Source organism: Ranitomeya variabilis, chromosome 1 (assembly GCF_051348905.1).
Source record: "Ranitomeya variabilis isolate aRanVar5 chromosome 1, aRanVar5.hap1, whole genome shotgun sequence".
NCBI lineage: Eukaryota > Metazoa > Chordata > Amphibia > Anura > Dendrobatidae > Ranitomeya > Ranitomeya variabilis.
The window spans coordinates 391,683,169-391,710,211 of NC_135232.1; the positions used below are offsets into that span (position 1 = coordinate 391,683,169).

General features: G+C 48.7%; 1 protein-coding gene across 1 annotated transcript; it reads left to right on the forward strand.

Annotated features, from left to right (window-relative positions):
• The first annotated feature begins 22,752 nt into the window (after positions 1-22,752).
• TMEM252 (transmembrane protein 252) lies at positions 22,753-24,072 on the forward strand. The gene is made up of 2 exons (XM_077249086.1): positions 22,753-23,051; positions 23,670-24,072. The coding sequence occupies exons 1-2, from the start codon at positions 22,771-22,773 to the stop codon at positions 23,932-23,934; spliced, it is 546 nt and encodes a 181-aa protein (XP_077105201.1). The 5' UTR covers positions 22,753-22,770; the 3' UTR covers positions 23,935-24,072.
• The last annotated feature ends 2,971 nt before the right edge of the window (positions 24,073-27,043 follow it).

Consider the following 27,043-nt stretch of genomic DNA (forward strand, 5'->3'; position numbering starts at 1 on the left):
GCAGAGATGCCGGCGTTACAGTGATATTAAATCAAACTTTCACTTTTTAATTTAAGGTAGATTCCCATAGGCAAAATTCATAAGGTTCTACATTCAGATTTTGTTGATGAATTTTCTGACATTCTATCAATAACAGCGATGTGTATGAGGGTTTTATAAATTTTAAATCAGAGGCATGCCAGTGATGATGTTACACTGGAATGCAAATTTCGAAGAATCTTATATACATTGCAGCTACTGTAAAAAGTAGAAAATCCAGATGGAAAATTTTGTTACATTTGTGCCTTGTGGGAATATATCCTATATTAATGATTGTAATGTTTAATACAATATTATTGTTGTTCTTGCATTGAGCAATAAACACCATAAAAACATCCCATGAACCTTCAACTACCCGGTCACAGCCTACTTACTGTGCAATAAATAGCCACATAAAACCATCATGTGGAACATCTTGTTGAGTGTGTGCCCAGCTTCCGGTATATTAAAAGTTTAACATTGACTTTAGAGTTGGCTCTACTGCAATGTCCTTCATGGTGCTCTTCTTTTTTTATTTGACTACTGATGCAAGAAAAAGAGGGAAAAAAAAGTTCATTAAAATATTTGAATTGAAGTTTTAGCAAACTAGGAATTTGACCAATAGATGATTTTGATCATTTTTGTATTAACTTATCTACTATATAATTGTCTAAGGGTCACTTCCGTCTGTCTGTCTGTCCTTCTGTCTGTCTGTCACGGATATTCATTGGTCGCGGCCTCTGTCTGTCATGGAATCCAAGTCGCTGATTGGTCTCGGCAGCTGCCTGTCATGGCTGCCGCGACCAATCAGCGACGGGCACAGTCCGATTAGTCCCTCCTTACTCCCCTGCAGTCACTGCCCGGCGCCCGCTCCATACTCCCCGCAGTCACGGCTCACACTGGGTTAATGCCAGTGGTAACGGACCGCGTTATGCCGCAGGTAACTCACACCGTTACCGCCGCTATTAACCCTGTGTGACCAAGTTTTTACTATTGATGCTGCACATCTCTGTACATCTCTGGTCTCTGACTCTATTTCCTTGCCTCCCGAATTCTGATCAACTTGCTCCACCCATCAGCAGATACTCTGTAGACACAATTCAGGGACCTCTGTAGCAAAAACCAGATCCTTGTACATAGATGAAAGGATGAAATTTAGATCATCTTTGAGACCTGCCGACTTGCCGAGTGGATTGGCATGTGCGAAGTCTGGTCATAAAAACACTTTCAGCTGACTATTACAATTATCTTATTTTAAAGGAATTTTTTGTCATTCACTGATGATTCCTGTGGAAGCCTCAGTTCATACCATGGAAAAAATTCAAAGCTGCCAATATGCTCCATGAAATAAAGAAAGCTGTATTATACAAACAAGGATCTGTATTCTGAAATTTTCTACATTGGATTTTCCACTTTGTGGTTCTCCAAGCTATCTGTGCATTGGACCTGGTTGAGTCTGTGACTGTGACAACAGGAGAGCTCTCTTTTTTGCTATACCTAATGTAAATTAATGGACTAGTTCAATGTTTTCTGCATATACTAAGGGTACGTGTGGATTTTTTGGGATGAGACCGTACAAAAATCAAATTCCATACCCATAGTTCTTAACTGTTCTGGATCCAGCTCAACAGCCCCATATAGGGGGAGGTAGGGCTTAACTTGTTCTCTTTATGTCTAATCTCCTTAAGATTTGAACTCCCATCCTGTATCATTGAAGACACCAGCAAAGTCTATAAGTCACAGGAAGCATTGCTTATTTTTGGAGAATTTTCTATACTTGAATGTGCACTGTATGCTTCTGTTTTTACAGGCAGATTGTACTGCTACATAGAGATACATCTAATTACACCTGTGTATTTCTAGTTACTTATATATTACAGGTAAAATAAAATGTGTGAGATTTTTTTTCTTCCTATAAAACAATTAAAACATGGTGAAAAACAATTACAATAATGACAATTATAATAATGAACTTTAAAAATATAGATACAAGAAAATAAACATCACAAATCAGCAAATAACAGACATTCCATATTTTTCGGATTATAAGACGCACTTTTTTCCCACCAAATTTTGGAGGAAAATGGGGTTGCGTCGTATAATCCAAAGGTAGGTTACAAGGGGAGAAGGTGGAAGTGGGCAGCTGTAGTGGAGCGGGGTCACAGGAGGCAGGGTCGCTGCGGGCCCTGGGCTGGAGGGAGGGGGTGTCCCAGTGCTGCAAGGCTGTGGAACCTCCTTCTCATTGATTTCCCTGATAGATGCGCAGTCCTGCCACCTCCTGAAGCAGTGACCCTGCCTCCTGTGACCCTGCTCCACCCCCGCCGACCCCCGGTAAACTGCTGTAAAGTTGGACTACTGTAATCGATAAATGGTATAACAATAATGGCATGGGATGCATTTAGAGAGTGATGTCCCAGCCTGCCAAATCGAATATTATGGGTGTGACTAATAGGCTGAGAACCAGACACTATGCGTTACCTGCATGTGAACAGCGCCCCATACAGGCCTCTATTGTGCAAATGTATACTAAGCAGTCACCACCTCCATTAATTGGTAGGCTGTGAGTGTATATTTGTAAGGAGGTTGCTTTCCCTGCTCCTTACCTGGAACCACTTATTCAGACAGCTGGGTTGTTGGGGGGAAGACTTTCTGCCCTGGACAGAAGGGACCATGTGACTGCTGGGCGCAGAGAGGAAGAGAGAGGGGTGTGGTCAGAAAAGAGCGGGAGAGCAGAGCGCGCGGGACAGAGGGGGCAGCGCGCCAGAGAGAGAGCAGGCTGCAGCGCCGCGCTCCCTGAAAGAGAGTGCTCCCCATGAGGGTACTGAGGCTGAGATACCAGCCGTAGTGAAAGCTGGATGTGAGAGTGACACAGCCCCGGTGACCGCAGTGACAAGCCAGGACCCCTGAGTGTGACAAGTAAACTGCTCAGTGTGTGTGTAGCATTGCTACTGCAGAAAGACTGCCAGGCTAATATACAGAGACTCTGCAGCAGAGTGACTGTGTTACTTCCTGCTTCCAACTTCACTGGAAGAAAAGACTGCAAAGACTTAACCCCGGAGTCTCCAGTTCCCAGGAGACAGAGGAGAGACTTCAGGATTAGTGTTGAGCGATACCTTCCGATATCGGAAAGTATCGGTATCGGAAAGTATCAGCCGATACCGTCAAAGTATCGGATCTAATCCGATACTGATACCCGATCCCAATACAAGTCAATGGGACGAAAATATCGGAATTAAAATAAACCCTTTATAAACTTGTAGGTTCATTCTACATGAAGGAAAACAACTAAGAATAATGTAGGATGTATTGGGGGAGGTGGCGGAGACATTAAAGGCACAGAGGTTTAGCCCAATCAAATAGAATAGCAGGATTTTTATTTTTTTTTATGACGTTCGGCGTTAGATAGATTTTGACTGTTATTTTTTTTAATTTTATTTTGTCAGATATTGATGTTTCACTACTTCCACGCCCTTCACCTTCTTTTTTACTTCTCCCACACTTTCTTCTTCATTATCCTCATCGTCAGCTTCTTTGACATCAACTTCTTCACCTTATTCATCTTCTTCTTCATCTTCTACCTATTATTTTTTTTTGTTACATTGTTCATATTCTTTTTATTTTACTATTATCTTCTTCATATTCTACTTCTTCATCATATTCTTATTTGTGACAGGCATTCCCGTAGTTGTTATCTATAAAAGTTTGAAGATTACACCTTCCGTTCTGCCTGTCACAAAACAGTTACATTTGTCCGCGTTCAGTTTGGCCTGCAGCATCAGGCTTTATCCAGGGGCACCACGAGGAGGAACGGACTCACCCCCATACACTGCTTAGTCTTCTTCTGCTTATAATTTAGATAATATCTTTTGCTCTGATATTTAGTCTTATGCTTAATGTTCTTCTGCTCTTTGTTCTGCAGCCTCTTGTTCTTCTGCTTCTTGGTCTTCCAGGTCGTCGTCGTCTCCAGGGTCGTCGTCTCCGGGGTCGTCGTCATCGGGGTGGTCTTCAGGGTCATCGTCTCCAGGGTCGTCGTCATCACGGTGGTTGTCGTCTCCGGGGTCGTGGTCATCGGGGTGGTCTTCAGGGTCATCGTCTCCAGGGTCGTCGTCATCACGGTGGTTGTCGTCTCTGGTGTCGTCGTCATCTTAGGGGTGGTCTTCCGGGTTATCGTGTTTAGTCTCTTGAACTTGGAAATGTAGCAGAAGGTACAAGAAGGCTGAGAAAATGCCGAGAAACAGCTGATGGAACTGGAACTCGGATGGCTACCCGAAGGTCCAAGAGCCAATGGAACTACCGAGGACCAGCTGACGTTACTGGAACCCGGTTACTAAGCAGGAGGTACCCGTGCCTGAAAGCACTACCAAGGACCACCTGACGTTGGTGGAACTCGGATACCCAGAGGGAGGCACCTAAGCCAAAGGCTCTGCCCGGAACCAGCTGACGGTACTGGAACCAGGATGGGGAGCAGAAGGTACAAGAGCAAAAGACACTGCCGAGAACCAGCTGACGGTGCTGGAACCCGGATGGGTAGCCGAAGGTCCAAGAGCCAATGGAACTACCGAGGACCAGCTGACGTTACTGGAACCCGGTTACTAAGCAGGAGGTACCCGTGCCTGAAAGCACTACCAAGGACCACCTGACGTTGGTGGAACTCGGATACCCAGAGGGAGGCACCTAAGCCAAAGGCTCTGCCCGGAACCAGCTGACGGTGCTGGAACCAGGATGGGGACCTATTCAAGCTTGTCTTCCTAGAGCCCCAACTGGCGGTGTTAGAGCCCAGGGTCAGCAGGAGGAGGAGATGGAGCAGAGTGTAGGCCGAAGCCTGCACTGGCGGCAGCTTTGGGTCTGTTGTGCCTGCGTGGCTGTTGCAGGACACGTTGCTGGCTGCACAGCAGGGGAACAGCTGGCGGTGCTGAACCCCACTGACACATTGGCTGGTGTTTGGCTCTGTGCAGCTAGCAGTACCGGGCCCCAACTGGCGGTGTTGGAGCCCGGGCTCTGCAGGGGGAGCAGAGTGTAGGCCGAAGCCTAATAGAACCAATTTCAAAGGTAACCTTTAACCCCCCCTCAGGTGTTACAAAGTAGAAGAGCCACAGCTTATGCAGCAGTAGTGCTGCACAAGTCAAAGGTTGCTCTTTTAATTTTTCTCCTTGCACACGCTGAATGAAACACATATAACATTTAGCCCTTTATACAGTCAAACTGTTTTGGAGGCGCGAGTTCCCTTCGTGATGAGACGCAGCACAGATGTCAAGAATCCCACCTTGGTGCTGGGTGCAGCCTCCTGAGCGTTGTTATTTGCTGTACAGGAGTCTGCGCTGTCGTGTTATCCCCTGGCCTAGCGCTGTTAGCGCTGCCCATCTTCTGACATCATTTAATGTCGACCGGTGCGGTTCGCGATGACCATGAATCACAGCCCCGCAGTGTCTTAACATTGTTAAAACACTGCGGGTCTGGGATTCATGGCCTGGCGCAGCACATATGTTCGCCTCTCACACTCGGGTCCTTACACCCGCTTCAGACTGTGCGGCGTCAGCTAATCCCTTATCGCATGCCACGGCCATGAAGCCGCACAGTCTGAAGATGGCGGAAGGAGATGAGGGACAGGCGAACTGATGCACTGCTCATGCCCATCAATCACACCCTCGCAGTCCCAATAAATAAGACACCGAGGGGCGTTGTGTGGGTCAGGGCGGCCGCAGAGGCGCAGGCAGCCAAACAATGATGCCAGAAAACGGGCAGCGCTACCAAGGGGGTTGCAGCGTGTCATTACAAAGGAAAGTCACACCACCGGGACGGTTAAATGGTCACACAGAGGACACATTTTAGACGTGTTTTCAGTTCCACATGGGCGAGGAGAATACGTTTATGAGCCACCTTGCACACATGCAGCATTACCGCTGTACAAGGTGGCTGTAAAACGTACAAACGCCTGGGGGAGGGGGGACAGGTTCCCTTCAATTTCAGTTCTTGTGTCTGCGTGGCTTTTGCAGGACACGATGCCGGCTACACAGCAGGGGAACAGCTGGCGGTGCTGAACCCCACTGACACATTGGCTGGTGTTTTTCTCTGTGCAGCTAGCAGTACCGGGCCCCAACTGGCGGTGTTAGAGCCCAGGGTCAGCAGGAGGAGGAGATGGAGCAGAGTGTAGGCCGAAGCCTGCACTGGCGGCAGCTTTGGGTCTGTTGTGCCTGCGTGGCTGTTGCAGGACACGTTGCCGGCTGCACAGCAGGGGAACAGCTGGCGGTGCTGAACCCCACTGACACATTGGCTGGTGTTTGACTCTGTGCAGCTAGCAGTACCGGGCCCCAACTGGCGGTGTTGGAGCCCGGGCTCTGCAGGGGGAGCAGAGTGTAGGCCGAAGCCTAATAGAACCAATTTCAAAGGTAACCTTTAACCCCCCCTCAGGTGTTACAAAGTAGAAGAGCCACAGCTTATGCAGCAGTAGTGCTGCACAAGTCAAAGGTTGCTCTTTTAATTTTTCTCCTTGCACACGCTGAATGAAACACGTATAACATTTAGCCCTTTATACAGTCAAACTGTGTTGGAGGCGCGAGTTCCCTTCGTGATGAGACGCAGCACAGATGTCAAGAATCCCACCTTGGTGCTGGGTGCAGCCTCCTGAGCGTTGTTATTTGCTGTACAGGAGTCTGCGCTGTCGTGTTATCCCCTGGCCTAGCGCTGTTAGCGCTGCCCATCTTCTGACATCATTTAATGTCGGCCAGTGCGGTTCGCGATGACCATGAATCCCAGCCCCGCAGTGTCTTAACATTGTTAAAACACTGCGGGTCTGGGATTCATGGCCTGGCGCAGCACATATGTTCGCCTCTCACACTCGGGTCCTTACACCCGCTTCAGACTGTGCGGCGTCAGCTGATCCCTTATCGCATGCCACGGCCATGAAGCCGCACAGTCTGAAGAAGGCGGAAGGAGATGAGGGACAGGCGAACTGATGCACTGCTCATGCCCATCAATCACACCCTCGCAGTCCCAATAAATAAGACACCGAGGGGCGTTGTGTGGGTCAGGGCGGCCGCAGAGGCGCAGGCAGCCAAACAATGATGCCAGAAGACGGGCAGCGCTACCAAGGGGGTTGCAGCGTGTCATTACAAAGGAAAGTCACACCACCGGGACGGTTAAATGGTCACACAGAGGACACATTTTAGACGTGTTTTCAGTTCCACATGGGCGAGGAGAATACGTTTATGAGCCACCTTGCACACATGCAGCATTACCGCTGTACAAGGTGGCTGTAAAACGTACAAACGCCTGGGGGAGGGGGGACAGGTTCCCTTCAATTTCAGTTCTTGTGTCTGCGTGGCTTTTGCAGGACACGATGCCGGCTACACAGCAGGGGAACAGCTGGCGGTGCTGAACCCCACTGACACATTGGCTGGTGTTTTTCTCTGTGCAGCTAGCAGTACCGGGCCCCAACTGGCGGTGTTAGAGCCCAGGGTCAGCAGGAGGAGGAGATGGAGCAGAGTGTAGGCCGAAGCCTGCACTGGCGGCAGCTTTGGGTCTGTTGTGCCTGCGTGGCTGTTGCAGGACACGTTGCCGGCTGCACAGCAGGGGAACAGCTGGCGGTGCTGAACCCCACTGACACATTGGCTGGTGTTTGGCTCTGTGCAGCTAGCAGTACCGGGCCCCAACTGGCGGTGTTGGAGCCCGGGCTCTGCAGGGGGAGCAGAGTGTAGGCCGAAGCCTAATAGAACCAATTTCAAAAGTAACCTTTAACCCCCCCTCAGGGGTTACAAAGTAGAAGAGCCACAGCTTATGCAGCAGTAGTGCTGCACAAGTCAAAGGTTGCTCTTTTAATTTTGCTCCTTGCACACGCTGAAAGGAACACGTATAACATTTATGCCCTTACACAGTCAAACTGATTTTGAGGCGTGAGTTCCCTTCGTAAAGAGACGCAGTACAGCTGGCAAAAATGCCACCTTGGTGCTTTGCGCGGCCTCCTGAGCATCGTTATTTGTTGCACAGGAGTCTGCGCTTTTGTGTTATCCCTTGGCCTTGCGCTGTTAGCGCTGCCCATCCTCTGACATCATGTTATGTCGGCCGTTGCGGTTTGCGATGACCATGAATCCCAGCCCCCCAGTGTCTTAACATTGTTAAAACACTGCGGGGCTGGGATTCATGGCCTGGCGCAGTACATATGTTCGCCTCTCGCTTGGGTTCTTACACCCGCTTCAGACTATGCGGCGTCAGCTGATCCCTTATCGCATGCCACGGCCATGAAGACGCACAGTCCGAAGAAGGCGGAAGGAGATGAGGGACAGGCGAAGAAATGCACCGTTCATGCCCATCAATCACACCCTCGCAGTCCCAATAAATAAGACACCGAGGGGCGTTGTGTGGGGCAAGGCGGCCGCAGAGGCGCAGGCAGCCAAACAATGATGCCAGAAGACGGGCAGCGCTACCAAGGAGCTTGTTACGTGTCAATACAAAGGAAAATCACACCTGAAGGACGTTTTAATGGTCGCAGAGGACTCATTTTTAGACGTGTTCACTGTTCACTTCAACATGGGCAAGGAGAATAAGTTTCTGAGCCACCTTGCACACATGCAGCATTACTGTCGTACAAGGTGGCTGTAAAACGTAAAAACGCCTGGGGGAGAGGGGACAGGTTTCCTTCAATTTCAGTTCTTGTGTCTGCGTGGCTGTTGCAGGACACGTTGCCGGCTACACAGCAGGGGAACAGCTGGCGGTGCTGAACCCCACTGACACATTGGCTGGTGTTTGGCTCTGTGCAGCTAGCACATCTGGGCCCCAACTGGCGGTGTTAGAGCCCAGGGTCAGCAGGAGGAGGAGAGGGAGCAGAGTGTAGGCCGAAGCCTGCACTGGAGCAAGTTGAAAGGGAAACTTTAACCCCCCCCCAGGCGTTTGTAGCTGAAAGAGCCATCGTGTACAGCACTAATGCTGGAAAAGGTAAACTTAGCTCTTTTAATTATGGTCCTTGCACATGCTGAACCTAACACTTATGAAAAGTGTCCCCTCCTACCGTGATACCGTCCGGTAGGTGGAACTTTCCTTTGTGATGTGACGCAGCACAGCCGTCATCCTTACCCCCTTGGCGCCGTGCGCCACCTCCTCAGCGTTGTTTGAATCAGTCCCGGAGCCTGCGCTGTTAGGTTAGCCCTTGGCCATGCACACATTTTGCGCTGCCCGTCTTCTGACATCATTTGGTGTCAGGCTGGCTGCGCCTGTGCGGCCGCGCTGGCCGAGATCCCGCCTCGTACTGTCTTCTGATTTAATCCCACTGGGGGCCTGAGATCCGTGGCCATGTGCAGTGCATATCCTCGCCTCTCACTCCCCTCCCTACGGCTTCTTCAGACTGTGCGGTGTCACGGCCGTGGCATGCTATTAGGGACCAGCTGACACCGCACAGTTTGAAGAAGCCGTAGGGAGATGATTGAGAGGTGGAGGTTCAGATATGCACTACGCATGTCCATGGATCTCAGGCCCCCAGTGGGATTAAATCAGAAGACAGTACGAGGCGGGATCTCGGCCAGCGCGGCCGCACAGGCGCAGCCAGCCTGACACCAAATGATGTCAGAAGACGGGCAGCGCAAAATGTGTGCATGGCCAAGGGCTAACCTAACAGCGCAGGCTCCGGGACTGATTCAAACAACGCTGAGGAGGCGGTGCACGGCGCCAAGGGGATAAGAATGACGGCTGTGCTGCGTCACATCACAAAGGAAAGTTCCACCAACCGGACGGTATCACGGTAGGAGGGGACACTTTTCATAAGTGTTAGGTTCAGCATGTGCAAGGAGCACCACGAAAAGAGGCACTTTTTCCCTTTGCATCATTACTGCTGCACAAGGTGGCTCCTTCAGTAACAAACGCCTGGGGGGGGGGACAGGTTCCCTTAAATTTAACTTGTTGTGCCTGCGTGGCGGTCGCAGTACACGTTGCCGTATACACAGCAGGGGAACAGCTGGCGGTGCTGAACCCCACTAACACATTGGCGAGGTGTTTGGCTCTGTGCGGACAGCACTTCTGGACGGCAACTAGCGGTGTTGGAGCCCAGGGACAGGAGGGGGAGGTGGAGGAAATAGGAGGGATTGCCACACACACAGCAGGGGAACAGCTGACGTTACTGAACCCCAATAACAGAGGAGGGACTGTTGACTGTGCGTACAGCACTACCAGGCAACAACTAGCGGTGTTGGAGCCCAGGGAAAGGAGGGGGAGGTGGAGGTGGAGGAGATAGGAGGGATTGCCACACACACAGCAGGGGAACAGCTGACGTTACTGAACCCCAATAACAGAGGAGGGACTGTTGACTGTGCGTACAGCACTACTGGATGGCAACTAGCGGTGTTGGAGCCCAGGGACAGGAGGGGGAGGTGGAGGAGATAGGAGGGATTGCCACACACACAGCAGGGGAACAGCTGATGTTACTGAACCCCAATAACAGAGGAGGGACTGTTGGGACTGTGCGGACAGCACTTCTGGACGGCAACTAGCGGTGTTGGAGCCCAGGGAAAGGAGGGGGAGGTGGAGGTGGAGGAGATAGGAGGGATTGCCACACACACAGCAGGGGAACAGCTGACGTTACTGAACCCCAATAACAGAGGAGGGACTGTTGACTGTGCGGACAGCACTACTGGACGGCAACTAGCGGTGTTGGAGCCCAGGGACAGGAGGGGGAGGTGGAGGAGATAGGAGGGATTGCCACACACACAGCAGGGGAACAGCTGACGTTACTGAACCCCAATAACAGAGGAGGGACTGTTGGGACTGTGCGGACAGCACTTCTGGACGGCAACTAGCGGTGTTGGAGCCCAGGGAAAGGAGGTGGAGGTGGAGGAGATAGGAGGGATTGCCACACACACAGCAGGGGAACAGCTGACGTTACTGAACCCCAATAACAGAGGAGGGACTGTTGCCTGTGCGGACAGCACTACTGGACGGCAACTAGCGGTGTTGGAGCCCAGGGACAGGAGAGGGAGGTGGAGGAGATAGGAGGGATTGCCACACACACAGCAGGGGAACAGCTGACGTTACTGAACCCAATAACAGAGGAGGGACTGTTGACTGTGCGTACAGCACTACCAGGCAACAACTAGCGGTGTTGGAGCCCAGGGAAAGGAGGGGGAGGTGGAGGTGGAGGAGATAGGAGGGATTGCCACACACACAGCAGGGGAACAGCTGACATTACTGAACCCCAATAACAGAGGAGGGACTGTTGACTGTGCGTACAGCACTACTGGACGGCAACTAGCGGTGTTGGAGCCCAGGGACTGGAGGGGGAGGTGGAGGAGATAGGAGGGATTGCCACACACACAGCAGGGGAACAGCTGACGTTACTGAACCCCAATAACAGAGGAGGGACTGTTGGGACTGTGCGGACAGCACTTCTGGACGGCAACTAGCGGTGTTGGAGCCCAGGGAAAGGAGGGGGAGGTGGAGGTGGAGGAGATAGGAGGGATTGCCACACACACAGCAGGGGAACAGCTGACGTTACTGAACCCCAATAACAGAGGAGGGACTGTTGACTGTGCGTACAGCACTACTGGACGGCAACTAGCAGTGTTGGAGCCCAGGGACAGGAGGGGGAGGTGGAGGAGATAGGAGGGATTGCCACACACACAGCAGGGGAACAGCTGACGTTACTGAACCCCAATAACAGAGGAGGGACTGTTGGGACTGTGCGGACAGCACTTCTGGACGGCAACTAGCGGTGTTGGAGCCCAGGGAAAGGAGGGGGAGGTGGAGGTGGAGGAGATAGGAGGGATTGCCACACAAACAGCAGGGGAACAGCTGACGTTACTGAACCCCAATAACAGAGGAGGGACTGTTGACTGTGCGTACAGCACTACCAGGCAACAACTAGCGGTGTTGGAGCCCAGGGAAAGGAGGGGGAGGTGGAGGAGATAGGAGGGATTGCCACACACACAGCAGGGGAACAGCTGACGTTACTGAACCCCAATAACAGAGGAGGGACTGTTGACTGTGCGTACAGCACTACTGGATGGCAACTAGCGATGTTGGAGCCCAGGGACAGGAGGGGGAGGTGGAGGAGATAGGAGGGATTGCCACACATACAGCAGGGGAACAGCTGACGTTACTGAACCCCAATAACAGAGGAGGGACTGTTGACTGTGCGTACAGCACTACCAGGCAACAACTAGCGGTGTTGGAGCCCAGGGAAAGGAGGGGGAGGTGGAGGTGGAGGAGATAGGAGGGATTGCCACACACACAGCAGGGGAACAGCTGACGTTACTGAACCCCAATAACAGAGGAGGGACTGTTGACTGTGCGAACAGCACTACTGGACGGCAACTAGCGGTGTTGGAGCCCAGGGACAGGAGGGGGAGGTGGAGGAGATAGGAGGGATTGCCACACACACAGCAGGGGAACAGCTGACGTTACTGAACCCCAATAACAGAGGAGGGACTGTTGACTGTGCGAACAGCACTACTGGACGGCAACTAGCGGTGTTGGAGCCCAGGGACAGGAGGAGAAGCAGAGGAACACAATGTAGGCCGAAGCCTGATTGGAGAAAGTCGAAAGGGAACCTTTAACCCCCCCCAAGGCGTTTGTAGCTGAAAGAGCCAGCTTGTGCAGCAAAAAAGATGCAAAAGGAAAAGGTGGCTCTTTTCATGATGCTCCTTGCAAACACAGAACTAAACACTTATAAAATGTGTCCCCTGATACCGTGTGACCGTCCCGGAGGTGGGACTTTCCTTCGTAATATGACGCAGCACAGCTGTCATTCCTACCTCCTTGGCGCCGTTCCCCGGCTCCTCAGCGTTGTTTGATTCCGTCCCGGAGCCTGCGCTGTTATGTTATCCCTTGGCCAGGCACACTTAGCGCTGCCCATCTTCTGACATCATTTGGTGTCAGGCTGGCTGCGCCTGTGCGGCCGCGCTGGCCGAGAGCCCGCCTCGCAGTGTCATCTAATGTAATCCCACCGCGGGCCTGGGATCCGTGGCCATGTGCAGTGCATATCCTCGCCTCTCACTCCCCTCCCTACGGCTTCTTAAGACTGTGCGGTGTCACGGCCGTGGCATGCTATTAGGGACCAGCTAACACCGCACAGTCTGAAGAAGCCGTAGGGAGATGAGTGAGAGGTGGAGGTTCAGATATGCACTGCGCATGTCCATGGATCTCAGGCCCCAAGTGGGATTAAATCAGAAGACACTGCGAGGCGGGCTCTCGGCCAGCGCGGCCGCACAGGCGCAGCCATCCTGACACCAAATGATGTCAGAAGACGGGCAGCGCTAAGTGTGCCTGGCCAAGGGATAACATAACAGCGCAGGCTCCGTGACGGAATCAAACAACGCTGAGGAGCCGGGGCACGGCGCCAAGGGGGTAGGAATGACGGCTGTGCTGCGTCATATTACGAAGGAAAGTCCCACCTCCGGGACGGTTTTACGGTATCAGTGGACACATTTTATAAGTGTTAAGCTCTGCGTGTGCAAGGAGCTAAACAAAAATAGCTACCTTTTCCTTGTGCAGCATTACTGCTGTACAAGGTGGCTCTTTCAGTAACAAACGCCTTGGGGGGGGGGGGACAGGTTCCCTTACATTTCAGTTGTTGTGTCAGCGTGGCGGTCGCAGGACACATTGCCGGCTACACAGCTGGGGATCAGCTGACGTTACTGAAACCCAATAACACTGGGTCATATGTTTTGACTGTGCAGACGGCACTTCTGAGCCTCAACTGGCGGTGTTGGAGCCCAGGAATTTAAGTTCAGGTGGTAGAAAGATGAACACAACAGGAGACCTGGATACTGTAGACAGTCACCTAATTATTTAATCAGGAAGAGGAGTGGCAATTCCTGCGAGATCCAGGCCTTGTTCATTTTCAGGAAAGTAAGCCGGTCAACGTTATCGGAGGATAGTCGCATGCGACGGTCAGTTAGTACACCACCTGCAGCACTAAAGACACGTTCCGATAATACACTGGCCGTAGGGCAAGACAGCACCTCCAATGCATACTGGCTTAGCTCTGGCCATGTATCCAGCTTTGAGACCCAAAACTTGAAAGGGGAAGAGCCGTCTGGGAGTACAGCAAGAGGGCAAGACATGTAGTCTGTCACCATCTGACGGAACCGTTGCCTCCTGCTGACTGGAGCCGTCTGTGATGGTGTAGACTTTTGTGGCGGGCACAGAAAACTGTGCCACAGTTGGGCCATACTGGTCTTGCCTTGGGCAGAGGCACTGCTTCTGCTCCCTCTTTGTGTAGAGCCTCCACCACTGTCTGGATGCACTGAGCTGCTTTGGAATGCACTAGCAGCACTTCTCTCAGTTGGAATGGAGAAGATGATGGAATTCACCAGTGTGTCTTGGTACTCCCGCATTTTTCGCTCCCGATTCAACGGTGTGATGAGGCTTTCTACGTTGTCCCGGTAGCGAGGATCGAGGAGGGTGAACACCCAATAATCAGACATGTTGAGAATGTGGGCGATGCGGCGGTCGTTTCTCAGGCACTGCAGCATGTAATCCACCATGTGCTGCAGACTGCCAACTGCCCAAGAAACGCTGTCCCCTGCTGGAGGCGTGATCTCTGCCCGCTCGTCATCACCCCACCCTCGCTGTACACACTGAGTACTGGACAATTGCGTAACTCCCTCCTCTGGACGGATGTCTTCCTCCTCCATTGACTCCTCCTCATCCTCCTCACAAACTGTCCCCTGCCTACGCGTTTGTGAGGAACCACGTGGCGCTGACTGTCCAGAAGATGATGGAAATGCTGAATCCTCATCCTCCACCTCTTCCACAACATCATCCCTTAGCGCTTGCAGTGATTTTTCAAGCAGGCAGATAAGGGGGACAGTCATGCTGACTAGTGCATCATCTGCACTCGCCATCCGCGTGGAATAATCAAAGGGACGCAAAACCTGGCAGACGTCATTCATAGTGGCCCACTCTGTGGTTGTGAAGTCTGTACGGCGCTGACTGCGACTTCTTTGCGCCTGAAGCAGCTGGTACTCCATTACAGCTTGCTGCTGCTCACACAACCGCTCCAACATATGTAACGTGGAATTCCACCTGGTAGGTAGGTCACATATGATGCGATGTTCCGGCAGGCGGTGTCGGCGCTGCAGAGCCGCAATGCGCGCTTTTGCCGTGCTGGAACGCCGCAAGTGAGCACACTCTAGGCGGACCTTGTGCAGCAGTGCATCAAGATCCGGATAGTCCCTCAGAAAACTCTGCATGACCAAATTGAGCACATGTGCCAGACATGGGATGTGAGTGAGGTTGCCGAGGCCCAGAGCTGCCACCAGATTTCGGCCATTATCACACACTACCATGCCTGGCTGGAGATTCGCTGGCACAAACCACACATCGCTCTCCTGCTTGATGGCATTCCAGAGCTCCTGCGCTGTGTGGCTTTGATTCCCCAAATAAATTAATTTCAAGACGGCCTGTTGACGTTTGGCCACGGCTGTGCTCATGTCGGTCGTAACAGGTACACGTTCATCACGGGTCCATGTGGAGGTGGACTGTGACGGCTCCTGCAGCGATGATTCTGAGGAACTGGTGTAGGAGGAGGAGTCAATGCGTACAGAATGGATTCCTGCAATCCTTGGAGTGGGCAGGACACGTCCTGCGCCACTTGCACGGTCTGTACCCGGCTCAACGACATTAACCCAATGGGCAGTGAGGGAAAGGTATCGCCCCTGTCCATGTTGACTGGTCCACGCATCGGTGGTGAGGTGGACCTTGCTACTGACGGCGTTCAGTAGCGCGTGTTTTATGTGTCCCTCCACATGCTTGTGCAGGGCAGGGATGGCTTGCCTGCTGAAGTAAAAGCGGCTGGGCACATTGTACTGTGGGACTGCCAATGACATCAAGTCACGGAAGCTGTCAGTCTCCACCAGCCTGAATGACAGCATTTCCAGTGACAGAAGTTTGGCAATGCCTGCAGTCAGAGCCTGTGCTCGTGGGTGGTTTGACGAGAAAGGCCGCCTTTTCTCCCATGCCTGTACTACTGATGGCTGTAGACTGGGCTGGGAGTGTGTGGATGACTGGGAAAGTGGTGCTGCGGGTGGAATTACAGCGGGTCTCTGGACAACAGGGCCAGAGGTTCTTCCACGGCGATCCTGGGAGGAAGCCGAACCAGCTGCGTGTGAGCTGGAGGAAGAGGCAACACGAGCTGAAGAGGTGGTAGCTGCCGCTGTTGGTTGGCCTAGCTCTTCAGTGTGTTTCTCTAACTCCGCCGGGTGCCTGGTGCGCACATGTTTCCACATGTTGGAGGTATTGAGGTTGCTGACATTTCGACCTCTTTTGACTTTGTGATGACACACCTTGCATTTGACATAGCAAATGTCAGCTGCAACTGTGTCAAAAAAGGACCAGGCACTGCAAGTCTTGGGAGCGCCCTTTTTGGCTTTTGGAAGAGACATGCTCCTAACGGGTGCCAAAGCGGAGGCTGCAGGATCCGCAGTCTTCCCCCTCCCTCTCCCTCTTTGGGCCGTACGGGGAATCTCTTCCTCAGAGCTGCTCCCACCACCTTCCTGTCCCTCACGCCAAGATGGGTCAAGGACCTCATCATCTAGACTACCCTCTGCCCCCAACTGCTCCTCCTGGGTAGTCTCAGCAGCAGAGCACGCACCAGTAAGTGGCACCTGAGTGTCATCATCAGCTGATGCGGCCTGCGATGTGGTGAACGGAGCCACTGGCCCACCCGTGTCTTCAGAGGAAGAGAGAAAAAGCTGTTGGGCATCACTGCACCCTGCCTCTTCTTCCATTTCTCCAATGCTGCTTGGCTGGCCCCCTGTTTCCAAGCCAAGAGATTCAGAGAACAGAAGTAGAGACGGCTCCTGTCCTGGGCTCTCTGTCTGCCTGGGCAATTTGGCAGGTGGTGAAGAGACAGATGGCTGCTCTCCAGTGCTCTGTGTCTGAGAGGATGTGGCACTAATTGAAGTTGATGCATTAGCTGCCATCCATCCGACAACGGCTTCAATTTGTTCTTCACGCAGCAGCGGTGTACGGCGCTCTGCGACAAAGCTGCGCATGAATGACTGTTCCCTTGTGAAAGTGGGTGCTGATGAGTCACCGGTGCCCGCAGCAGGCACAGAATCCCCACGTCCCCTCCCTGCTCCGCGCCCACGCCCACGCCCACGTGCCTTACTCACTGCCTTCTTCATCTTGGTTGACTGATAAAGATAAGCAGAAAAGTACTAACGGATTTGTGTGCTTATTCCTGAACAACTCCTCCTAACAGGTGTAAGAAACACTAATTTTCTAAAGTGTGGACTAGACTTTAATATGAGCTAATGTGGCCTACACAAATGTAAAGTGGTGTCACTGGTGTGTTTGGTGAACTTTATTATTTATTTATTTTTTGGGGGCTGAACTGACAACAGATAGAGCTGCAGTCACACGGAGACCGTGCAGACAGACGTAAACGGCGCTGCAAGGCCCAAAAACCCTCCTCTACGTTATCCTATGTAGTGTTTTTCCACAAGTTAGCTGGAGATGGGTGGAAAGACACTAATAGGAATTTTTTGAAAAAATGTGCAGCAGCCTGCACTACTTAAAACAAAATGAAAATTGATTTGGCGGTATGACGCAGTGAAGAACCCTGAGCTGGAGACAACCAGGCTATGGCTGCTCACAGACTACAGGGCGAGCTGCAGTCACACGGAGACCGTGCAGACAGCCGTAAACGGCGCTGCAAGGCCCAAAAACCCTCCTCTACGTTATCCTATGTAGTGTTTTTCCACAAATTAGCTGGAGACGGGTGGAAAGACACTAATAGAATTTTTTTGAAAAAATTAGCAGCAGACTACACTACTTGGGAAAAAAAAAAAAAAAAGAACAGTATGAGGCAATGAACCACCCTCCCTGAACTGAATACAACCAGCTATGGATGGCCTATGTGGCTGCACTCAGACTAGAGAGTGGGCTGCACTCACACACTCACACACACAGACCTTGCAGATCGCTGTGAAAACAGCGCTACAAGGCAAAAGCAAGGTGAATAGTAGGTGAACACAGCGGTTGCTAAATTAGCCTTTGGAAAGCACAAAGAAGCAAATCGCTATCTCTAAACTTGCCCTCAGTCAGCAAACAGCGTCCTGTCACTAACTGAATTCACAGCAGAGTGATCGCAAAATGGCGCCAGCGACTTTTAAACTGCATCATGACATCATTTCAGCAGCCAATCACAGCCATGCCAGTAGTTTCATGCCCTCCATGCTGAACAGGATGTGCCCACACTTGGAATCATTCTCATTGGATGAATTTGTGCATTTTGAATCTGGGAACTTCCGATTCCGGTATCCGATACGCGGCAAGTATCGGAATACCGGTATTGGAATTCCGATACCGCAAGTATCGGCCGATACCCGATACTTGCGGTATCGGAATGCTCAACACTATTCAGGATCTCAAGCGCTGCTGGTGACTGTACCCACTTTGGAATAAGGACCTCCCTGGACTGATAAGTTACAAGAACACTCATTAACCATTTCGATTCCGCTTAACTGTTTACTGTTTGCTTTATCTCTATGAACCCCTCGTTTACTCCCTGCGATGAGAATCTTACTCCTGTTAATAAATTCCCCTCAACAGTTGGTCTGTCTGTTCTGTGGTGACATACTCGACCCTGCACCTTATTACACTTGGCGTAGTCGGCAGGATGTCACATGGTAAGGGCAGACCAAGCAGTTGGGGGAGGCCCCAGGTCTAGCATCTCCCTGGGAGCCATGTTAGTTAACCTGCCAAAATTCTCGGGGAGCGATGTCATGTTGTGGAGTTGGATGGAGCGCATCCGAGGGATGATGCGCATGCATCCTATGATGCCGGCTCTGCAGGTGTAAATAGCTGTGATGGCCCTAGAGGGGGATGCACGGGACTCTGTTTTGCTCAGACCCCCCTGGCGAGAGATACCCTGGACAAAGTATTACGTATACTCGAGGAGGTGCATGGGGACCCCACTGATGTAGGGAGGCTGCTCATGCGACTGTTTTGCCAGGTACAAAGAGATGGGGAGAGTGTGACGCAATATATGAATGCCCTGCAGGAGCTTCATACAGAAAGACGGCGTAGGTGTGGGGGCAATTGACATTGTACTGCGAGACCAACTGGTGACAGGCTTGCGAGATGTGTTGATGAAACAGGCCCTGCGAGAGCGCATGCGCGTAAAGCCAGATATGACTTTCTCTGAGGTCGGGAGTCAGGCACGCACGCGCGAACAAAAGCAAGGGGTGGTAGTGCCAGTGGTGAAGGTATGGAGTGGAGAGGTAACCGTCCCTCAATGGGTGCAAGACTTGAAGAAGGAGGTTAAGCAGGTCCGTGAGGAAGTGGCTGAATATAAGAAGAACCCTGCTGCAGAGTACAGCCCTCCGCTGCGAGAAAAAGAGACCGCCCCCCAAAGTGAAACTAGTGCCGCTCGGCGAAGAAGACTGCCGACATGCTACAATTGTGGAGCACCCAGTCAGAATGAAGAGGAGATGACATGGACCCGAGAATCCCGGTTGAAGATAAGAAGAATCTGGGAAGAGATTGAGAGTCTGGGGAAAGCCCTGACTGCTGTTTTGGGGACCAGCGGTATACCCCGTGGTAACGTGCAGAAGCAGCCAGAAAGAGATAGCGGAGAGGTGCGTAGCATGAAGAAGGCTTCAGTGGTGACCCCAGAGTGTAATGCCGTATCCTGGAGTGAAGAGCAACTGCAGATAAGAGATGTCGTCCGCTGAGGTCGACGATCCAGACTGAAGCGCCCCCCAGACAGACATAGACGTGACTCCTTACCTGGAACCACTTAGTCAGACAGCTGGGTTGTTAGGGGGAAGACTTTCTGCCCTGGACAGAAAGGACCATGTGACTGCTGGGGGCAGAGAGGAAGAGAGAGGGGTGTGGTCAGAAAAGAGCGGGAGAGCAGAGTGCGCGGGACAGAGGGGACAGCGCACCAGAGAGAGAGCAGGCTGCAGCACCGTGCTCCCCAAAAGAGAGTGCTCCCAGTAAGGGCACTGAGGCTGAGATACCAGCCGTAGTGAAGGCTGGATGTGAGAGTGTGGACTTGGAAGCCTCCGTAATCAGAGAAGACGTATCCCCTGACAGTGACCTGAGCACGCAGGCCCGGTGACCACAGTGACAAGCCAGGACCCATGAGTGTGACAAGTAAACTGCTCAATGTGTGTGTAGCATTGCTACTGCAGAAAGAGACTGCCAGGCTAATATACAGAGACTCTGCAGCAGAGTGGCTGTGTTACTTCCTGCTTCCAGCTTAACTGGGAGAAAAGACTGCAAAAACTTAATCCCAGAGTCTCCAGTTCCCAGGAGACAGTGGAGAGACTTCAGGATCTTCAAGCGCTGCTGGTGTCTGTACCCACGTTGGAATAAGGACTCTCCAGTCAGGACCTCCCTGGACTTATAAGTTACCAGAACACTCGTTTACCATTTCGATTCCGCTTAACTGTTTACTGTTTGCTTTATCTCTATTAAGCCCCTGTTTACTCCCTGCGAGGAGAATCTTACTCCTTTTAATAAATTCCCCTCAATGGTTGGTCTGTCTGCTCCGTGGTGACATACTCGACTCTGCACCCTGCACCCTATTACATATTTAGTATTTTGCACCTGTGTTTTGCAACATCTTAGCTATATGGGCTGGCTACATCCTGGAGTGCATTTGTTCAGAGACCTGGGCAGATAAGTTGTGCTGACTTTTTTTCTGCTGTATTTTTGGCTGCATGTCAGCCAGAAATCCTAACCACAAATACCATAGTGATGACGTAAAATGTAGCCTAAGGTTATAGTCAAGATTTCATAAGAAATTTCGTGAGCTTGAAGATTCCAGAAATATAGTCCATACGAGTGAGCAATAATAGAAATCACATCTAATGCAAACATTACAATGACGATTGAAGAGAAAGCAGGAGGCATCTATGTATTGCTCAACCATATATGTCTAAAGCAATTAAGTTCTCCATGGAGAAGGAAAATATAAAAGACTAGGTTCACTAAATCCCACAAGGAAAAGCTGGCAATGTTTGTATACTGTAGGAACATGGCCTTCACTGTTAAAGCAAACTTTTGAACTATACGTATGTGTTTTATGGCCTTTTATACCTGTGCAGTTTCTTTTCATGCTTACGCAATCCTTGGAACCTTCTGCTATATAGAATGATAATTAATTTTTTTTTGCCTACAATCTCATCATTACAGACAAAAACAAAGCCATATCCTTGTAGCGTTAGTTTTTTTTTTATCATATCTTGTCTTCAATAACAAATCGTCTTTGAAAGACCTTGTGTATTGGCTGATCTCACTTGCTGCACAAGATAAAGCTTGAGTTTTCCATCTACAGTTGGCAAATATTAATAATTATGATAATCCTAATTGAACTAAAACAGGAAAGGTTTATTCTGATTTTCAAGTCAGATATTGAGAAAAACATGCATATGTGTTGTTTTATATAGTGTATGTAAACTTCTGGTTTCAACTGTATATGTTAGTTGCTTTTATTTCAGCTTGTCTTTTTATTGTTCAGTAAATGGAGATAAGGATAATCAGGTGGAGCTACATATTCTGCACTCTCAAACCTCAGAGCAAGGTGTACTGTACATTTCGCCCTTATACCCTAAAACTACTTTAACAAAGCCCATTTTATCATGTTTGTATGATTTAGTTTTTGTAGTACCAACTGTTGAATTTATTTATTTCCATTACTTTCATTTCTTTTTTAGGTACCTTTATCGTATTATCCTATGTAAAGTCAGTGTGCACACACAAACATTAGTTTCATCTTGGTGGGAAGCCAGTTCAGTTCTCTGTATTTGATTGGGAAAAACCAAAGTAGTTATAAAAAATTGGTCCTTTGTATTAGCTATCCATTATTAACCATTATGATATCCAAGTATTAGGGACTAGTGATGAGCGAATATACTCGTTACTCGAGATTTCTCGAGCATGCTCGGGGGTCCTACGAGTATTTTTTAGTGCTCGGAGTTTTAGTTTTTCTTGCCGCAGCTGAATGATTTACATCTGATAGCCAGCGTAAGTACATGTGGGGGTTGCCCGTTCATCACTATTAGGGACCCATACACAATAGATAGATATTGACCAAATAATCAACCAAACAGTGGTTCAACCAGTTATTCAGCCAGCAGTCATCTATCCCGACACCTCTATAAATATATATTATCAATAGCTCTGTTTTTACTCTGATAGAAGACCAGTAACCTTGATGGTGACTCATCTGGTTGAGAACAAAAAGAATGACAGTGCAAAATCAGACTTATCTTCCCGACATCATCTGTCAAGGGCGAGCAGGCAGATGTCTCTAGTCTAGTCAAAGGAGTGCAATGCTTATGACCAGCGGTATTGAAGGTTGTGGGAAAATGTAAAATCTGGTACAGGACCACTAACACTTCATTTATGCTACAGATTTCTTATTTTTTGGCTAGGGAACATTTTATACCATCAGGTACTAGTGCCCAGGAGGAATTGCTGCCTTTTTCATCCGCTAAGGCTGCGTACCAATTTTTCAAAGTTCTTGAACATTTCTTGAGAATCCAAGTAAATTGCAGACACATTTCTTCTTCAAACGAGTAGTTGTGTGAGCTTGAAATACAGCTTTTGCAAATGTGCCTGTTAGCAATGTGAATAAAAGCTAACCTTAGTGGATATCACACATGTATTACTACCTTCTCTCTGTTAATGAATGCTATGTCTATTACTGTACTTTTATCAATCATTGTCCAAAGGGCAGTTCCCTCACTACTATATAAAGCGACTGAGTGACAGCGATCTGTAGTCGTTCTCAGCGGTATTTCATAGCATTCAGTCATGAAGATGAAGGCTAGCATGTATACAGTGCTTCGATTCTCTTTCCTAATTGTTGGCTTTTCTCTAGTATGCCTGGGAGCGTTCTATGTATCCTCAAGTTACTCTTGTAACTGTCAAAGTGAGACCGTTGTGGCATATACCTTAATGCCCTTAGGATTTGTTCTACTCTTAATTGGCATTTTTTGGAGCACATATCACGAGGCCAACCACAAAAGTCTATTCCAAAATGCTATACGGCGAATTCATAGCCAACAACAAGTCCATATTCAAACTGTAGACAGGTATGTAGCAAAAACTCCAATTACACTGAATTTTCATTTTATTTTTATTTTTAGGTTACCAAAAATAATCCTTTAAAAGAAAAAAATCAAGAAAAAATAAGCTGATGTATGGCATCAGATAATTAATGATATACTGAAATTTTGTCAGGCTTTACAAAACTGAATGTTTTCTTGTATTGAAGGCAAAATAATTAATATATTAAAATAGAAATTCTACCAATGGAATGATATATTCAGAGTTTATTACATAGCAGAAGGTGGAGTTCCCATAGGGACCCCTCACTTTTTTAGTGCAGTTAAGAAAGGAAACAAATAATCTGCTTGTATAACATGTCAATACATTCTTCAAATGAATGATACTTACATAAAAGGAGAAGGGTGGACTTATATATCTGGATTGTCAAATTGCACTGATCTTGTAGTGAATGAACCCAACTAAATTCACATATATATATTAATGATTCTTTAAAATTCTGCTGGCACAAAACTAATGCAATACAGGGTCCTGCCCCGGGACAATGTAACATTAGAAAGAGCATGTCAGATTCTAATGATCAATTGACATCTTTGTGGTATTCCGTTGTTTAATTCACATGTTGTTTTTTCTTGTATTTTCAGGCCTAATTATTACCCTCCATCTTATGACAGTGTAATACAGGACATCACTCAGAATTCTAACACTTCGTGTCATATCAATATGGACACATGGAGCTTCAACATCCCTCCCCCTTTGTACACTGAGACCGCTATGGAAGTTATGGATGAAACCTATATGAATGAAGAGCCTCCTCCCACTTATGAAGTTTCCGTGCAAGCATCCACCTCCGAGTCAGAAGGTTCACGAGAGGCTGAAAGTATTAGTAATGTGGAGACAAATGACTGAGTACAAAACAGTAATTCCCGTAAGTTAACAGTCAAAGATGAACAGTTAACAACTAACCAGAAGAGGGTGCTGTAATGGAAATGTTGGCGTTGCCAAATCTCGCTGCCAGCAATGTGAGAAGTAGCTACCGTTGCAGAGCAACACCTGTCAGATGGGAGCAGTATCGTGTACCTGTGTGTTGAGCAGAAACTTTATACATATAGCGATTTATTGCATTTACAGACATGGAGCATTGCTTGAGACAGAACCTTCATAAATCCAATGTTTCCTTACTCAGGGGTGGACACAGACATAAGAGGGTCTCTGTGCAAGTACGATATATGGGCCCTTTACAGTCCAATAGCTCCTGATAATGCACAATTCCACTTGCTTGGGAAGTAGTAGTTGGCCACCTTGCCTCATGGACCCTGTGTGGCTGCGTAGGTTGCCCCCCATGGTATGCCCACCCCTGTAGTTACTGAGAGAAGACAATATGTCTCCTAGGAAATGGCTGGAATAAATATAATGGTTTGTAATGTTATTCAAGGGCTATGCAAACTAGAGAGAGATGGATCAGCTAATTTTAGGCTGCATTCAATCCATCTGTAACCTGTTGTACTACTGTAGTAAAATCTGTGAACTGAAGGCCAAAAAGTGGAGTCAGACTCCATGAGACTTGCAAGGATATTTCAGAACTACTGTGACTGTGATTATATGTAAAATATATTTATGTTAACAGGATTAACAGGCATAGTCCAGTGTCAGTATTAAATGAAGGCAGGTGAAGAAATATACTATGACATGTATAGTGAAGTAGCAGTCTGTGCCATGAAGAAGTGTTCTAGATATGACCTTGACGAGTGTCGGCAATCCTCCCCAAAAATACAGTATGAAGTTTTGTGTGATTGTCAGCAGCACAGTGATAGTATGTTTGTTGTATTGGGAGTTTCCTTTAATATTTGTCCTGTTTTCTCATTTTATTATTGATTTGTTCGTTAAATAAATGTTTATTTAAATATTAAGAATTCAGTGGTTTCTTGCTAGGGACACTGACAAGAAAAAGGGTTTCCAGCTTTATTGCGAAGTTGTCACCGCAAAATGCCGTCCAACCTGCAGGCACCATGTTATAGAGCCGGGGGGAGCTGAGCAGATTGATATATAGTTTTGGAAGAAAACGATTCCGTATAACCTGTGTTTCCATCATTTAATCCTATACTTTGTCTGGGATTTTGGGTCCAGTGGGAGATCCCAGCAGTGACTGACAGTTTTCTTTGTATGCGTGCTTATAGACATAGCTGTCAGTCACTGATAGGACCGACTCCTGAACCGAAAATCCCAGACAGAGCAGAGGATTAAATGATGAAAACACAGATTATACTGAATCTTTTCTCATGGTACCTGCAGATTGGACTTCATTTTCCTGGTGACAGGTTCCCTTTAATTGAAGAAAAGATGGGAATAAAGTCTGCAGCCAGATGTTATCATAAAGGCAATAAGCAAATATAGAAGCTCTACAAATAGCTGCTTTAGTGCACTGAATAAAGCCAGCTGTCGAATAGAATATCAGTGACGTGAATTTAAAAAAAAAAAAAAAACAAGTGTAAATGAAGCATTAACTAATATATTTGTATTAACGTACAGTATGTTCTTGTAATGAAATGGACAATTACTCATCTCAGCTTCACCTACAATACATTATTCACATTTAGTAGGGTAGGCTAGAGATCAATGGATCGATCTGCAGAGGATCGAGTTAGAGATGAATTGATTGAAATTCATGGCTTCATGCAAATTCGAACATTCACAAAAAAAAGAAAACTTGTCCAGCACCATTCCCCACACTGCTGAAGCATCAGAGACCATACTAACGTCATGTTGCATAGCCGTGCTGTCTTCCCCATAATACCCTGCAGCTTTGACATCTTATGGATTATCATGCCTTGTGGTCAGTACCTGGGTGATCATACTGTAGATCAGCGGTTCCCAGCGCAGCTCAGTCTATACAGCAAAGTCATTCTCTGTTTCAAGAGCCACTGGGGAAGTCTCTCTCTTCTGTAGAGTATAAGCTCTTATAATAGGATGTAATGGAACTAGAGTGAGTACAAAGGAGGGCAACAAAATTAATAAAGGGGATGGGGAACTACAATACCCAGAGAGATTAGCAAAATTAGGATTATTTAGTCTAGAAAAAAGACGACTGAGGGGCGATCTAATAACCATGTATAAGTATATAAGGGGACAATACAAATATCTCTCCGAGGTTCTGTTTATTCTTGGGCATTCTCTGCGTCTGGAGGAGAGAAGGTTTTTCAACCAACATAGAGGAGGATTCTTTACTGTTGGGGCAGTGAGAATATGGAATTCCTTGCCTGAGGAGGTGGTCAAGGGGTTCAAGAGAGGCCTGGATGTCTTCCTGGAGCATAACAATAATGTATCTTACAGTTATTAGGTTCTTTAGAAAGACGTAGATCTGGGGATTTATTCTGACGGAATATAGGCTGAACTGGAAGGACAAATGTCTTTTTTCGGGCTTGCTAACTATGTTACTATGTCTTCTTTCTCTCGTTCTGACTTCTGTAGAGTGTAAGCTCTTATGGTCAGTGGGGTCTTCTTTCTCTCATTATCACTTCTGTAGAGTGTAAGCTCTTATGGTCAGTGGGGTCCTCTCTCTCACCTGTGAAGTGATGGCCCTTATTGTCAGCAGGGTTCTCTCTCTCCTCTCCTGGTGTGCGTTTTCTGAGCAATTGCACACTTTCCAGTATTAAGATTCACACAAATTTATTTGAGCTGAATTTCAAAAGATCCACTCATCTCTAGGGTAGACCAATCTTTTACTATCTTTTACTATTAACATTTAATATGCATCTGTCAGGCAAGTCATGCTGACAAAACCACAGTAGCATGAATTTCAACCTGGCTGTGCGATTGCAGCCTGGTATAGCATTTCAGTTGGTGACCATATCTGGAGATTGGCCGACTCTTTTCATCATCACTGCAGGTGATTGACAGGCAGGGCCAGCGTTAGGGACAGGAAGACCAGGCAGCTGCCTAGGATCCCCGTCAGTGGTGTGCAGCTAATAATGGCACACCACGAGGCCACTATGGGGCCCATGAGTAAGAGATGCCAAAA